Source organism: Pteropus medius, unplaced genomic scaffold (assembly GCF_902729225.1).
Source record: "Pteropus medius unplaced genomic scaffold, Ma_sr-lr_union100, whole genome shotgun sequence".
Classification (NCBI taxonomy): domain Eukaryota; kingdom Metazoa; phylum Chordata; class Mammalia; order Chiroptera; family Pteropodidae; genus Pteropus; species Pteropus medius.
Genome location: NW_024345599.1, coordinates 680,663 through 698,146, shown reverse-complemented (window position 1 = coordinate 698,146; position 17,484 = coordinate 680,663). Strand labels below are relative to the sequence as shown.

The 17,484-nt window shown below is 41.3% G+C and overlaps 2 protein-coding genes across 10 annotated transcripts in view; both read right to left on the bottom strand.

Annotated features, from left to right (window-relative positions):
* NOX1 (NADPH oxidase 1) overlaps positions 1–17,484 on the bottom strand; it is a 172,318-nt gene that overhangs the window by 58,031 nt on the left and 96,803 nt on the right. The gene's annotated exons all lie outside the window — the stretch shown is intronic.
* The window catches only part of XKRX (XK related X-linked), a 118,829-nt gene that overhangs the window by 8,950 nt on the left and 92,395 nt on the right, over positions 1–17,484 (bottom strand). For 3 of the 4 annotated variants that reach the window (XM_039874015.1, XM_039874016.1, XM_039874017.1), the window contains one exon: positions 1,474–1,742. In XM_039874015.1, the coding sequence (XP_039729949.1) occupies positions 1,474–1,742 (269 nt within the window). Of the gene's footprint in view, positions 1–1,473; positions 1,743–5,406; positions 10,450–17,484 lie in introns of those variants that run through there. The other variant, XM_039874014.1, reaches the window with a different exon arrangement.

Below are 17,484 nucleotides of genomic sequence, written 5' to 3'. Positions count from 1 at the left end.
TCTCTCTCTCTCTCTCTCTCTTTTCTATATGGTTTTGAATTTTTATCATAACTGTATCTGATTTTTATAATTAAAAAATTAGAGCCAAATATAATAAAACGTGATCATGATAAGAATTTCAAACCACACAGAAGAGTATAAAGTAAAAAGTAACAGTCGGATGATTCATTTTCACTCCTCAGTGGTACACTGTTTCTTGCATACATTTCCAGAAATTTTCTGTACATATACAATTATGTGTAAGTCAATTGGTTTGTTTATGTATTATATTTGTAATATATACACATTTTAATTAAATGGTTTGATGACCCTCAAATTTCTCAGGAGGAAAAGCATCATCATTTCCAGAGATTTTTCTCTTCACGCTATTTTCCACTCTAGGTATGTGAAAAGCTTCAAGACAACTTCATGAACAATTCTTTGTGGAGAAAAATAGAAAAGCGGGCAAATTTCTTCACATTTATTTGTGACAAGGGGGTTTCCCAAGCAGGGTAAGCACCCGATAAAGAGGAAACGGTCCAAAACTGTACCCACAGCTGTACAAGCTCCAGCCCAAGCAGATGAAGCTAACTTCAGGCTGTTAAAACTCATTAATAGTACTTTATTTCGACTTTGAAAACACTGACTCACATTTCATCCTCTTCTCGAGGTCTTAGTCATTTTATGATATCTCTTTTATAAGCGGGAAATTAAGACAGTGACCTCTTTGGTAACTTCTTCCAAAGATCAGAGAGATGGTCAGAACTAGGACCAGGCCTGATTTTAATCAGTATTCATTCCACACCCCTATTCTGTCTTCCCACTGGAGTTGGGAGAAGTGGTTAAATCACTGGTTACCAAATGTGGCTGACCAGAATTGACTCGGTACATTAAAAAAATACAGATTCTTGGCATCCCCACATTCAGATTGATTCAGGTCTGAGTAGGAAATGTAATTTTAAAAAGGAGCTTTCATCCGGTTATATGTTTTCTCATGATTGGTAATATTTGGGAACCTCTTATTTGAAGATGGTCATCCCTACCAACCAACCAAACAAACCTTCAGAATAATTTAAATACTCTGGGCTAGGAAAAAATGTCCTACTAACTGCTGGTATTACTAGCTTTTTCTGGGACCAGACAGAGTTTATATGTGGCATTTTTAGTCTAAATAGCTTACCCAAGTTTAAGAAATCTGTCAGGTCTGAGATCTGGATCCCCAAGTTCTTTGACTATGTACCAGTGCTGTCCAGAACTTTCTGCAGTAATGAAAATGTTCTGTTATATCTGTGCTGTTCAATATGTGACCACTAGCCAAAGTAGCTATTGAACACTTGAAATGTAGCTAGTATGATTGAGGAAATAAATTTTTAATTTCATTTTTCTTTTTAATGTAAATAGCCACATGAAGCTGGTGGCCAGTGTATTGGACAGCTCAAATCTAGATTTCTAAAACCCTTAAGTGGAGCCCTCCCCAATTCTGATCCCACTCACCTCTACCCAGGGGGACCTCTGCAGAGATCAGGGTCACATAGAGCTGATAGGTCAGCTGGGGCACTGAGCCCAAGAAGGCCTGGATCTGTGACATACGTTTGTAGGCATTGCGGTGCATAGCCAGGGTCCGGATGGAATGGCCCACCTCCCATTCTATCAGCACCTCCTCGCCATTTATTAGCATCTTCTTTCGGGTGAGGCTGACATAGGGCTCCTCCTGCCCTTCTTTCTTCCACAATGTTAGGTACTTAATCATGGCCTCCAAACATCTGCAGAAGTAAAGCATCATGGGAACTTAACTAAAGCTGTCCTAGGAAGGGAGGTTGTAGTGAGGGGGGAAAATAACTTGGGGAGGTGGTGCTTTTTGCCATTCCTTCTCTCCTGTTCTACTCATTTCTCATGAGTCAAAGAGATGCTCATGCCTTCTACAAGTTACTTGAATGTAAATCTTTTTTTTTTTTTTCTGTCAGTCATCGACCAACCTAAGAACACCATTTCAGAAGTGTTTATTTGAAGACTTAAAGAATTGTTTTGTCCCTTTAAGAATAGGCCTGTGGTAGAAAAGTGCCTTGAACACAAAGGTATGGAGTAAATAATATGTCGAGAGAAAATAATGAGGATCCAAAAGGCCCTGGTTTTCATAACACTTCAGATCCTGAAGTAAAGCATTCCTTAGTGAAAGCACTTAGCTCCATAATCAGGGTTTTTGAGTTCTGATTTTTCAAGACAAAGCCTGCAACTATGACTGCCTCAGCCAAAAAGTTTTGGGGAAAAAAACCCCTCATATACGAGGAAAAGCCACTTAGCAACAAAGGTGTTTAAAAGATTTGACAGCTCAGAACCAAATATACTATATACCTAGAGGACCTCAAAAGATCTCTCTAAAGGTTGCTTTCACGGTCTCTTGATCTGTTTGGAGACAAGAGCCTTTTAAACTCTGTTCATTATTTACAAACAGGAAAACATCCTTATGAGAATCTACCACTCATGAAATCATGATAAGACCACATTTCCTGCTGTACCCCTCCCATCTCCCTCATATAAATCAGAAGTGTTTAGCAGTTCTGATATGATAAATAGTAGAAACTAGAACATCTTGTTTTGGAACACCTGAGTTACCACTTCCTCCATTCACCCTGAAATGAATAGAAACTGTAGACTATTTCTTATGATAAGTAAGAACAGTTGTGGTGAAAATTAAGCCATCTTTCCTGACTGAGGGAAAAGTATATAAATATAACCCAAGACTGAGGGCATGGGTTATATTTATCTTGCCTACAGTCGTTATCATATAGTGGGTATTTGATCAATATTTGCTGAGTAAATGAAAGAATGAGAAGGAAGCATACAGGGTGAGAAATGATGGGAGGAGATGGTAATAAAAATGGCAGTGTAATTTAACAGAAAAATAGACATAAGACAAGCTCAGAGATTTACATGCTCTTTAGGCCTTTGGCGCCTGAGAGGAACACATGCTGGCTGCCATTCTCCACAGGATGTCTTTGAGACTGGTGTATGTGTGCCAGTCTGAAGCGTATAGTTTGAAACATCCACTTTCTAGGGACAAACTTGAAAACCCAGGAGAGAAAAAGATGAAAGGAGAGAACATAAAAGAGAAAAACAACATTCTCTTCCTATTCAGGGAAAATGCATAATAACCCAAGCTCATTAAGGTTACTGCTGAATAAAATATTGGTGGAAATGGTGGCATGAAGCATTGTTTATGCTTCTATTCTTAAGGCTATTTACTGGTTTAAGTAAGGGTGTTTGCCTTTTTTAAAAGCTTCAGTAAATTAGAGTATATTGTAATTCCCAGAAGTATCTTTGCATTTCGTATAAGGAAGCCAGGCCCTCTAAACACTTTCATGTGCCTAATAGCGCTAATCAAGTTCCTACCTAGCTAAAATGTAATTTGCCTTGAAAATAAGCATATCGAGGATATAATTCATGAGCTATTAATTATTTTTCCCTGCTGTGGGGCTAGCTGATTGAAGTTATATGTGCTTTCCGATCATTTCTAGGGGAAACTAAATGACAAAAATGAAATACAGTACTCAACACTCCATACGGAGCGCCCAAATCAAAAATGGCTTGAGAAGCCACAAAGCAAACAGGGAAGTCAAAACTGGGTGCTGGGGAGGTACTTGCTGAAATTTGCATCTTGAAAGTACATGATCTATTCATTCAATATATTATTGCATTTGAAAAGGGAAAGAATGGTTTCCATGCTCCTCTAAGTGCCATCTCTAAATTTCTTAATTCCAAGTTCAAGATGAGGTCTTCCTTTTACAGCTTCAAAGATTGAGAACTGGAAAGGACCTTTTAAGATTACCTAGACCAAAGGTTGCACATAGGCCAGCTGAGTCACAACTGATCAACAGCTGTGGTTTGTTTGGCCCTTACCATGTTTTTATTTAAGTAGTCAGTTGCCAAATTTTTAAATCGTGACAGTTCATATAAAATCCTGTCTTGAGAGATTCTCCTGGAAAGTTGGGTGATCTGGCAATACTGAGTCTGAATTACAGCAGAGAAATAATGGGCGGGAGCTATAGAGTGGCTGCCTCCTTTAGGCAGATCATGTGGACTCCAGATTGCCAGAGTCTTCACTACTCATCATCATTTCTCTAACATTGAAACTTTATTTTCATTTCTCATCATACATGAAGCTCCTGTTTTTCCTCATACTCGGCCCACTTAGCTCATTTATGATACCTGCTTAGCCTCTGTAAGCATTTGAGATCCATGATCTAACACAGCCAACCCATTTAATTTACACGTGAAAGAACTGCAGCCCAAGGCACCTTCAGAGATTTCACTAAGGCCATACAACTAGTCAATGGCAGGAGCAGGACTAGATTCCAGGCCTCCCGAATTCCAGGCCACCGTTTCTATTGATATCCTATATTTTTCTCTGATGGAGTCTAATCAGTTCCTCCCCATTTAAACATATATTGATTTTTAAAAAATTAAAGGGAGAGTCCCATCTTAATCAGTTTCAGACTGTGTTTATTTCTATAAGGATGAAATATCCTCCCATTGCAATTACGACATCAACACTCTGACCTATATTCCTCAGCTAACTGCAGGTTTCTGTCGCTCTTGCAATCAAGACAAACTTGGTCCATTCCTTTCTCATGATCTCACAAGTTTTGCAATATCTCCCTACCTGGAAAATCCCACAGTGTCTAGATGAGACTGCTGACACAGATGCCTATCTCCCTGGGATAAGGCACATTCTTGTCACTTCAAGGCAACCTGAATGGAAAGGCTTGATAATATTACATCGTGCTATAGCATCCAGATGAACAAATGGAGTATATTCCTTTGCCCCCTTCTAACCATGTACTTTTACTGCAGAAAGATAAAAAGAGGTAAACAGGAGATTGTTGAACTGACAGAAAAATGAACTGCAATGGGTTGGGGTCCCAGATAATCACAGATGACTTAAAATATTTTCCAGATGTTAAATTACTCTGGAACTTAAAAATGGCAGTGGCACCACCCCAAGCAGCTCAGGGTAAAGAAACTGAATAGGAGATGGGTAGAAGAAAATTTCAGCGAATTTACAGAGCATCTAAAAGGCTGTCAAAATAACACTCTTAAGCTATGGTCTGTGTGCACAAGGTGACCACGTCAATTGGTCCCATACCAATTTTCACAACCCAAATCCAGATAGCAAACATTGTCTAATGAAGTCATATCAATGGTACCAAACATAGTTTTGAAACATAGGTACGTGCCAGGTGTTCATCATGGTGGCTTTTAAAATTTTAAATTTTTTGGATGGTAGGCAGGAAAGCCAAGAGTGGGAGGGAATGGGAGAATCAGTTAGAGGCACAGTATCAGTCTTGTAAATATTGGCTTCATCTTTCTCTGCACAAGTGTGGCAGGGGTAGGAGGGTAGAGAAGGGAAGAGATTAAAAAGTTGCTCACCTGATAACAGGTCCCAAGAGGATTAGATGCATAAACAATGACAGTGGCTTATCTTTGGCTAGATCTCTGTGGACAAAAATGAGTGTCAACTGGACCATAATGGATGAAAACATAAAGAAGGAAAAGGTGTATGTCATCCAGTAGGTTTCACTATTCTTTCGATAGACTCTAACCATGTACAAGGCAGATGCAGCCTCCCCACAGTACAAAAAGGTGGAGAAAAGGATGCCAAACGGAAAGGTAAATCGGGGGTTGGCCCCACGGATGACATCTTCCTCCAGGGATGAAATCGGATCCGCGTTTGGTTCCTCCGGAATTTCATAAACTCGGTCCATTGTTGATTGTCTTGGTTTGGTCTTCAGAGCACCTCCCACCCCCACATCCCAAGAGAACCCTGTAGCCACTGCAGTCCAAGTACTGGTGAGGAGAGCTGTCAAGTCCAATTCCAGATGGGAGATCTAGTAGTTAGAGCTGGAGGCTCCTCTCTTCTACTCTCAAATTAGACTTGTTGGAGTCTGGGATGGAGATCCCAGAAGTACCACTTTGAATGCGACCCTTGATTGGCCCAGGATTCCAATTGTCAATATACGTGGTGTGAAAATTGGACAAGGCAAAAGCAAGGATTTTTGTTCCCAGCCCGGTGTCCAATTCCAGGCACCTGAAGGGCCATGGGAAGTTGTTTTCGTGGCGGCTCCTCTTTTCGCAGCCCCCTAGGCCGAGGTGGGTGGAGGGTAGCCACTCTGTTGGGACACCGACACTCAGCAGCTCCTCTTGAAGAGTCCTGACCAGTATGCCCTCTCAAATCAGCCCAGAACTGCGCCAGGCCAGAAGAGGGGGCGCAGCCTGAGTGTCCCTTCGGGAATTCAGTTCAGTAGCTAAGTCCTGTAGCTATTGTTAGGCTCTGGCTATTAGCTTGCCTGCTCTTCTGCTCGCCGACTCCCCCGGCGCTCTGTCAGGACCTGCACTGAATCGAGTGTTCACAGGATGGCTCCAAGGAATCCCCAAGCTCCGCCCCCAAGGCTGCCGCGGCGGGAGGCAGGAGCAAAGCCGAAATCCTGTCTCCCAGCGCAGTCTCAGGGGAGAGAAGCAAAGCGCGCGCGCGCGCGCGCTACAGGATTAAGAGGAAACTAGAGGGGCTTCTTTACCACGGAGAAACTTTTCTAGCGAGAAGCACGACATGGGGGCCGCCAACCTAGCTGAGCAGATGTCGGCAAACTTGGGTGCCATCTGCTGCCGGCGTCCAGCCTGGCCCGCATTTCACCAATGGTGGGGGGGAGGCGGGGAGTGAGGGGACAGCTGGGACCAAACAAAACCAGACTTCGAGTTCCAGGGTGGGATGCTCAGTGAGGGGCTTGGGCCAATCTTCAGAAGTACTTCTCAGCACGACTCCCGGACTCTGGTTGAGCCACACAGCTTTCCTTTTCTCCAAAAGCAGCAGACGCCCGCTTCTACCCCGCCTTCCATAACTGACTAGCTCTTACAGTCGCTCAACCCACGCGGTTAGGCAGGTATGTCTCTCTGGGCCTCAGGGTTGAACCTCCCTAGGTCCTATTGCCCTCCAGATAATATCACGATGGGGTCGGGGGAAGACCTGGGAGGCGACTGGGCCACAGTTTCCATTCCAGGTCAGACAATATGCATCAGAGAGAAAATAGAAAAGGATGGGGGTGGAGGAGTGGTCAAAACTCAAAGTCAGCCGGCAGACACTGAAAACTCATATTATGCCTTGACTTCTCCACTTGCAAAATTAGACCAGGATAGGAACTTTGCAATGAACTTTCAGGTCTTTGGCTGGGAGATGGCGAAGAGGTACCAAATTCTAAATAGACTCGAGAAGAGCCAAGAGAGCTATTAGTAAAAACTGAGAAGGATGTCTTAAAGAGCTCTGAAAATTGCCTAGATTCTTAAGAGAAATACTCCCCTACCTCACGAAGCTTTTTTCACACCCTCATTTGCATAACTCTAAACCCCAGAGAAAAAGAGAAAACATCTGCCTCCTGGTAGTAATATAAATGTAGCAGAGCCTGTGCCAATATCCTTTTGCTGCAGGAGGTTATCGCAGTAAATCTATGTGAGGAGTGTCCAAGTAGCAGCCACCAAAATGGTGGCCTTGAGAAATACTTAGTCTTGTTGAACTGGCTTTTAAGATCTCTGCAATTGCTGCCTCCTTGCCTCAGGCCTGACTCAAGGACTTAACAACTTCTAAAGTTTGTTGCCTTTAAAGCAGTTGCCCCATCTTGGTCTGCACCTGTGCTACCAGCTGGGCTAGAAGACTTATTCTTCCTTTCTGTTTCACAAGGCAGGTCAACACTATCTGAGAACACCTCACACATACCGTTGATTGGTTGGGGCTTTCCTACTGGCATAAGGTTCTCCACCAGATTATATGTTGCAGAACTTCTTGGGACTTCTTAGGAACCTATACTCAACATGGAGCTCAAGTAAGGTGACAAGCTCAGTTTGCTGAGATGGAATGAGTTGGTAATCCTAAACTAACACTGGAGACTGAAGCCAGGAAGAATGTAGAATTCCAATGTTTTTATTTTAGCCTTTCCTCCTCCATCCCTGTACCCTTGTCACTCCTCAAATACACAAATCTACAAGGCTTTCCTACTTTATTCCAAAACAACTCCTCTGTCTGCCATTCAAGATTCTCTATAATCAACACAATAGTGCTTCCCTCTCCAACTTTATTGCCCACATTACCCTACACACACCTTTTGCTCCAGTCCAGCAGGTTTCTCACTTAATCATACATGCTTTGCTCACTCCTACCTCTGTGCCTTGTTGAAGCCATTTACAGCCCCCTTCTCTCTTTTCTCTAAAGTTCAAAACTTAACCTTCTTTCAAGGGTCAGCTCAAGTATAGACATACCTCATTTTTTTGCACCTCACTTTATTGTGCTTCACAGATGTTGTTTTTTACAAATTGAAGGCAAGACCCTCCACTAGCAAAAAGATTACAATTCCTTTTATTGTGGTGGTCTGGAACTAAACCCACAATATCCCCAAGGTACGTCTGTACTACCTCTACCAGGAAGCCTTCTCTTACCTCCCCAGCCCTCACTTTTCCCTGTCTTTGTGCTACTGGCATATGCTCTCTTGTACTAGTCTTTCAACAATTTTTAGCCCTGCCTCCCCAACAGAAGCGTAGGCCCAGAGAGTGATGCTCAATTAATGTTTATTGTAGTTCTTGTTGATGACAATAGTGATTGACAAATGGTGATGGTAGCGAAGCTTCTTCCTCTATACTTCTTCTAGGAAACCATGCAAGACTCAGGCACACTCATCTCTAAAAGCTGTAGCCACTGTAGCTGGGGCATAAAGTCCCTTCAGATACCCACTGCCTCAGTTAAACATTCAGCTCACACATGATGCCAGTGCACATGATTTGTCCCTTCTCAGAGTTCCTACAGTGTATTTTTGTCAGTAGCACAGTTCAGCACCAAATAACAAATTATTTCAAGTGTATTAATTTTTACTCCACAACTAAATTACCATATGATCCTTGAAGGCAGAGTCCCTGCTGTTACCCTTTTTCTGGATCCTGCCCCCCACCATGGCTGGTATGTACCCGTAAATCTCTTGACATCTGATCCTCCTCACCCACCAGCTTCTCTATTTTCAGTCCCAGGACTCTCTGGCGCTTTAGGTCACTAAATCCTCTGGTCTCTTATTTCCTTGTTCCTTTTGCCCTGCTGGGAGAAACTGATAATTTGCCCTGCTTCTGTCCAACACTCTTTCCCTTTTCAGGCAATCTCCAGACTCCAGCCCTTTACTAGAGACACTGGAAATGTTGACAGTCAGGAGGTTTCCAAGGCCCTGGGAACCCTTTTTCCATTAAGAGCACTGATCTCCCAAGGACTGATCATTTAAGGTGATACTTCCAGGTTGTCCTCTGAATGCTAGGTGGTGTTCGGGGTCAGTTTCCTCTTCTTGCAGAACCAAAGTTCTGTAGGAAAGGGTGGCCCAAGATTGACTCCTCACCCACCCCTACCTCCAACTCAGCAGGAACAACAAATGGGTCTAAAAGCTCTTGTCATCTTTATCAGCATTCAGAACCCCTCTGAACCATATAAGGCTAGGGTATAAGTTTGAGCTTCCAAAGCCACCACAGCCAAAGTTGACTTGTAAGAAGTAGCTAGCATCCATAAGAGGAGAGGAAGGAGAGAGATGGGCAGCAAGTGGTTGATAGTCCAGTCACAGAACACTAGTTGGTAGGGGTGATGGTCAAGGTCTGGAGAATGAGTAGCTAGGATGGAAGAATGGTTTCCTTCTATAGAATGTTAGAATGGATTGCTACAATCCTTAAAAGATACCTTATGCAAAATCAGTCACATACCCTCTGGGCCTTCTCTTTTCACTGTAAGCTCCCTGAGGACAAAGACTTTTTGTCTATTCTGTTCTAAGCCTCATCAGTATCCTCCATAGGTGGAATCTGGGCCTGGAGTCAAAACACAAGTGAGTTCTCTGCAGCCCTTACCCCTAGCATTTTTCTTTTAAAAAATCTGGTTAAAATGATCGTCTCAATTAGTATTGAAGGGGAAAAAGTACTATCACAAAACGAAGCATGGAATTTGGGAGTGGTGGGTGTTGCCAGGCAGTTGTCAAGCTCTACTTACCTTGACTGGTGGAGGGAAGGGATGGGAAAGGACGGTTATAATGGATATGATTTATTCTTTAAATAATGGCTGTATTGAAATATAATTCACATATCACACAATTCACCCATTTAAAGTATAGAATTCAGTGGTTTTAGTACAAAGTTAAACAGCCATTATCACTACCTAGTTCCAGAATATTTTCATCACCCCATAAAGAAACCCCATACCTATTAAGCTTTCACTCCCTATTCCCCCAGCCCTACAAAATAATTAATCTACTTTCCACCTCTACAGATTTATCTATTCTGGACATTTCATATAAATGGAATCATACAATATATGGCCTTTGTGTGTCTGGCTTCTTTCACTTAGCCTAATGTTATCAAAATCCATCCATGCTGTAGCGTGTATCAACATTTCTTTCTCTCTTCCTTTCTCCTTTCTCCTTTCTCCATCCTTCCTTTCTCTTCCCTCTTTTCCTTTCCTTTCTCCTCTCCTCTCCTTTCCTTTCTTTCTTTCTCAGATAGTGTTCTTTCTCTTCTTTCTTTCTTTCTTTTCCTTCTTTCTTTCTTTCTTTCTTTCTTTCTTTCTTTCTTTCTTTCTTTGCATCTAAGTGAAATCATACAGTGTTTATCTTTCTCTGTCTGACTTAAGTACTTTCTAGGTCCATCAAAGCAATATATTTTCCATACTCTTCCTTTTCATATGTAGGGGTCTTGTTTTCTTATCCTTTCAGCCACTCTATCTTTCAGTTGGAGCACTTAATTCTTTTCCATTTAAGGTACTTGTTGATAGGAATGTAGTTATTACCCTTCTTTATTCCTGTTTTTGATACATGTTTTTTCTTCTTAACAAGTCTCTCCAACATTTCTTGTAATACTAGTTTGGTGGTGATAAATTCCTTTAGCTTATTTTTGTCTGGGTAACTTTTTATCTGTCCTTCAACTCTAAATGATAGCTTTGATGGGTAAATTATTCTTGGTTGTAGGTTCTGGGTCTTCGTCCTGTCAAATAATTTTGCCAAGCCCTTCTGTCCTGCATAGTTTCTTTTGAGAAATCAGCTGCCAGTCTTATGAGTTTTCCCCTATAAGCAACTATCTGTTTTTCTCTTGCTGCTTTTAATATCCTTTCTTTGTATTTAAACTTTGGCATTTTAATGATGATGTGTCTTGGTGTGGGCCTCCTTGGATCCCTGTTTTTTTGGATTCTCTGAGCTTCCTGGGGTTTTATGTCCATTTCCTTCACCGGGTTAGGAAAGTTTTCCATCATTATTTCTTCAAACAACTGTTCAACATCTTGATCTTCTTCAGTTTACACTGGATCAGATGGATATTTGGACCCTTAATAGTGTCCCATATGCTCCTTAAATTATTTTTATAGTCTTGGCATCTTATCTCTTGCCATTCTGATTGAGTGTCCTTGGCTTTCCTGACCTCTAGATAGGGCATTTGATCCTTTTCTTTATTCACTTTGTATATTCCTTTGTTTATTCCATTTAATATACTTCTCATCTCAGATAATGTGTTCTTCATTTCAGACTGGTTTCCTTTCATAATTTCTATTTCCACTTTAATGTTTTTTTATCTCTTCGTTGAAGTTCTCACTGAATTTATCTATACTTTCCAAAAGTTCATAACCAGTGTTTTGAACTCTGCATCTGTTAGATTACTTGACTCCATTATATCTGGATCTCTGTTCTGTTCTGTCATACGGTTTCTGCTTCTTTGTCTTACCATTTTGGCTGCTTTTCCATGTCTGTTTCTATGTACTAAGCAAAGCTCCTAAGTATTCTGGTCTTATTAGTGTGGATTTGTGAAGTAAGTGTCCAGTGGCACAGTCCTGAGAGGAGTTCAGCTGTAGGCCAAATTTAGCCCAAACCTCCACTCCTCCGGGGCCACCTGTTAAGATTCAGCAAGCAATCCACAGATGCTGTGCTTATAGTTGCCTCAAAAGGCCACACCAGAACCTGAGGCCAGCTGGCTCCAGTGTGAGTCTAGGAGCTGCTCAGCAAGGAGCACCTGACTCTCCGAGGACATGCCTGGATGTGGCTTTGGTGGGGTTGCGAGTTGGGGGAGGCGGAGTTTCAGGGAATCTTCTGGGCGGAGCGACCTCTGTTATCCAGTTTGATGATGTCTAGGCTATGGCGGCGCTGTGTCAGGCGCACTAGGATGGGGGAGGGCTCAACAGGGAACGATGGATACCACCAGCACTTCTGTAAATGACGAGTCTCATCTAACATGACAATGTCTCCCTGGTGTCCCCTGCGCGCAGCCAAATTGGCACTGGTGCTCAGAGCGAGCAGGTCTGTCACCACGAAAATCCGCTCGTAGATGTGGCCCCCTTTAAGAGGCGTCTGCCGCTGCTGCAGCCTCCATCTCACTCAGCTGCTCGAGACCGGCAGCCCCATGTCCTTGCCCTATCCTACATTCTGCCATTGAAAGGTGATTTCTTGTATTTCTCCCTAGTTATATGGCTTATTCATCTAGATCCCAAGCGATTTTTCCTTGCTGCTTGCTCCTTGTTTCCATCACAGCTTTGATTTGGTTGCCAGAGGGATGAACAGAGCCTCTATCATCTATGCCATTTCCCCCTCCTCTCTCACTTCCTTTTACGGCAAATAATATTCAATTATATAGATAAACCACATTTTGTTTATCCATTCACTTGTTGACGGACATAAGGGTTTCTATTAATCAGGGTTCTTCAGAGAAAGAGTGGGGAGGAGGGGAAGATATTTTAAAGAATCAGCTCACATAATTATGGGGGCTGGTTTGCAGGTCTCTTAATTCAGGAAAGAGTTGATGTTGCAGTCTTGAGTACAAAGGCTGTAAACTCAAGTAGAATTTCTGTATTGCAGTCTGGAGGCAGAATTCCTTCTTCAGCGGACCTCAGTCTTTGCTTCTAAGGCCTTCGACTGATTGGATGAAGCCCATCCACATTATGGAGGGTAATCTGTTTTACTCAACATCTGATAATTTAAATGTTAATCGCATCTAAAAAATATCTTCACAATACATCTAGACTGGTGTTTGACAAAACAACTGGGTACCACATCCTAGCCAAGTTAACATAAAATTAACCATCACAAGGTTGTTTCCACTTTTTGGCTATTATGAATAATGCAGCTAGGAATATTAAGTGTACACATTTTTGCACAAACATATATTTTCAATTCATTTGGATATACACCTACAAGTAAAATGCTGGATCATATGGTAACTACATGATGTATATTTCGGAGGGACTGCCAGACTTTTCCAAAGTGGCTGCACCATTTTACGTTTCCATCGGCAGTGTTTCTCTACATCCTTGACACTTGTCATCTGTCTTTTTCATTATAGCCATCCTAGTGGTTTTTGATTTGCATTTCCCTTATGGATAAATTTAGTGTGTGTGTGTGTGTGTGTGTGTGTGTGGTGTAGGTATGCATGTTAAGAAGGCCACAAGATCAGGTCATTCAAAAACCAGCTGGTCACGTTCATTCAATTATTTCAATAAACATTTGTTTGTAAATATTTGTAATAGAAATGAGCAAAACAAAAATCTTTGCTCTCAAGGAATATAGTAGATATTTGTCTTTGGGGGTGAGGGTATTGCTGTCTAGTATTTGAACCTCTTTATTTGAGGGAGAGGACATAGGAATCTTGGCAAGAAGCAGATCCCCTTTATAGTCGGTGCACAGGCTTTAAATTGGGAGCTGGCAACTCAAAGAAGTGGACAAACGTCCCCAGTTGAAACAGTCATAAAAATGTCTCTTGGTTCTTCCAATGTAGAGAGTGTAGCTGATCTTTGCCCAGCTGCTGAGCTCTCAAATCACCCCAATATTTGCTGCTTTGCTCTGAGGCCACACTGCTCTCAGCCAGTGACTGAGCATAGCTGAGATTCAAAGTCAGACCAATTTCTGGGAGATGCAGGAGTATGTGTGACCTGTATCTTTGGTAACAGGACTCCCCATAGGCCTAACCAAACTATATTAGCACTGGACTTCAGTCTATGACTCTTCCTACCCAATCTTCTTTCCCTCTTTCATCCATAAGGTCAGATTTACATTGCAGTCTGAAAGTTTTCCAGGCTCCCTCTCACAGACATTCTCCTCAATAAATCTCTTCTATGTCTAATCCCAGCTTGATATCTGCTCCTCTGACGACCTAAGCTAACACACTAATGGTGCTAGAGGTGGTGGTGGTAGTAACTGTGGCAACTGTGATGTTGGCTATGTAGCCCTGAGTCTGGTTCTCCAGTACAAGCTGTGATTCTGTGAGCTAATTAATATGCTTTCAAGACAAACATTTTATGCTTAAATTAGCCAGTCAGTTTCTGTTGCTCACAAGTAAGAACCCTCTAGATTATACAGGAAAAGGACAAAAACATTCAATTATGACACTGCATGACACAGAATCTGTGGGAGCATGTAGGGGGCACCTAACACAGTCTTTATGAAATTTCAAATGAAATAACTCTATACTACCTGGAATTGCTAGTCAGCTCTTGTTACTAACTTTATAGGCCACCCAAAATTCAAATGCTCATCCATTTTCCCAACTTACCATTCATTAGGCAGCTCTTAGTTATATGCACAGAAAAATCACTTGGAGAGGAGGACTATTTGTAGACTCCAGGGCCCCATTCTTCAAGCAATGCAGGTGTTCTCAGAATCATACATTAAGAAAAATTGTCCTAGGGATAGCTCTACAATCTGTCGCTAGAATGATTTTATCCATTATGATAGTATGTGTTTAATAAATATTGGCAGCAGTTGACTCGTCTGTAGCCTGGGCCAGAGTTAAGATAGACTTGAGTCATTCCATAGACAAGGGTCTATCCATGACACCAAAGCTCTCAATTTCCTCGGGCATACAAAGAATGTCACCTGTAGTTTGCTCCCTAGTACAATTTGGTAAGACTAAAACTATCAGCACAACTTTCATATTCTTTCTTATTGGGCACATTATGTATTTGTTGGACCTTGATGTGCTCAATCTTATGGCCAAGAGAAGGAGATATTCCAGCAGGGCCAAGAGGAGAGAGACTCCCCCTAGGCTGCATGGTGACTCAGTGCATGAACTAAGAGTAAAAAGCAACACATAAAATCATAAATCTTGTACCATTACCAGATCACCTCCCCAGCATGCCTACCTCTCCTACTTGGCTTTTCTTTTAAAGGGTCCCCAAACCATAAAGGACTTCAGCTCTATTTTTTTTTTTAAATGGAGTTATTATTAGTGGGAGAAGTCAGAACAGCATGGAAAGTAGGGTAAATTAGGTTGGCAAAGTTAGGCCGACCTGGAAAGAGAAATTAGGTACAGGGTAGTGAGACCACAGGGGGTCAGTTAATACACTGTCCAGTCAAGAAAGAAATCAGGCTTTGCCAAATCTCCCTGGCAGACAGCAGTGTGGCGTACTAAAAAGAGCTACATTATGGACTACAGTAAAAAGCTTTGGGTTTTAATTCTAGATCCACTTCTAAATCTGTGTGATCTTGGCCCTCTCTAGGATTGCTAAGATCCCTTCTAGCTTAACATACTGTGAGATCTGTGTAGTTAGGCATGGCTAGGCCTCTTAGAATCTTTGATTTCACATGTAGTACTGTGGTTTCATAGTCATCAAGCTGAACAAGCCAATGGACAAGTGCTCTAATTTCTCCTAGAGTTGTATATGTGAAATATATACAACTCTCACATGTGAAATATATATATATATATATATATATATATATATATATATATATATATATATATATATATATATATATATATATTCATGTCTTGTAATAGCCGAAGATGGACACGACCTAAACATCCACCAACAAAGGATTGCTTAAATAAATTTTAGTACATCTCCAATAATGACGGAATACTGTGCAGCCATGTAGCCATAAAGAAGCTTTTTATATACTGCTATGAAACAATATTCTAGATATTAAGTGAAAAACAACAACAACAACAAGATGCTGAATAGCATTTATGGTATGCTACAATTTGTACAAAAATGAATGGTGTACATATACAAATATGTATAGAATATCTCTGGAAGGATACATAAGTGCTTCCTTCTATTTGTATATCTCAAATATGAGTGTGCATTATATACACCTGGGGAGCTTGTTTAAAATATTGATTTTCTAAGCTACAACCCAGAAAACTTGATTTAGTAGTTCAGGGTGGGGCTTGGGAATCTGTGTTTTAAGCAAGCTTTGCAAAACATTGGCCTATGGACACAAATCCCAATGCTTTGTTCTAGCATTCTAGGCTGCCCATGACCTGACCCAAACCGACCTAACCCTAATATAAATGCTCTATTCTAGAACTGCTATTTTCCTCAAACTTCTCATATAGGAGGCATTTCTAACTCTAAACCTTTGCTCATCGGCTCCAACCCATCTGAAAGGACCTTCCTGCCTTCTTTCCTCCTAACCAAACACTATACATCCTATAAAGTCAAACTCAAGTTTCACTTGCTCTACAAGACACTCCTTAAGTTCTCTAGCCCAGAAGGATATTGCACTTTTTCTGAACAATTAAGTCTCTACTTTCCCCAACCCTGTTGGTATTTAACTGATTTCAGGAGTATATGCCTTGCTTCCCCAATTAGACTGAAGATTGCCACTACCCACACATGGCTATTTAAATTTAAACTAATTATGATTAAATATAATTAAAATTTCAGTTCTTCAGTTGCACTAACACATTTCAAGTGCTCAAGAGCCATATGTATTGGTCAGTGCAGACAGAGAACATTTTCACATTACAGAAACTTCTAATGGACAGAGTATTAAGAGTCTGCTGTATCTTGTCACAGCTCTAGCTACTTTCTTACACACTCTCCATGTAAGCATTGCTTGCTCCGAAAGTAAAGTATATATGTGTCCTGACAACAAAAAGTTATGGATTTTATTTTTAAACTCTGATTCCCATCTCCAGTAAAAATAAGGAGCTCAGAAGATAAGTCTGAAATATAAATATCACTCAGCATTTCTAATCAAGGCTCAAAACTTGCCTTTTCTCAGTTCTTACCCTCCTTGACCTCTCTACTACATTCGGCATTATATAGAGATTTCTCTCTCCTAAATGCTCTCCTCTACTTCCATGATGCTGTAACAATAAGAATGATCATCACTAATTTGTAAAGCTCTTACCATGTGCCAGACACTGTGCCAAATGATTTACATACCTCAACAACAAAATTAGGTAAATACTATTATTATCGCTATTTTATAGATGAGGTACCTGAAGTTCAAAGAGATTAATTTGTTCAAGGCCATAGAGCTAGTAAGTGGAAGTGCTGAAACTAGAACCCAGACCTCTTTAAGTCTAGCCTTTGGAGTCATTACTAGATCAAATGCCTAACATAGGCAAGGCAGACCTTCTATTCTAGCATCAAAGAACAACAACAAAAACCTGTTCAGGAGAGTCTCCTCTTCCTTTTTCCCCTGCCCTACTAAAACCTTCTCTTATTCTCCCTATTTTACATATCCA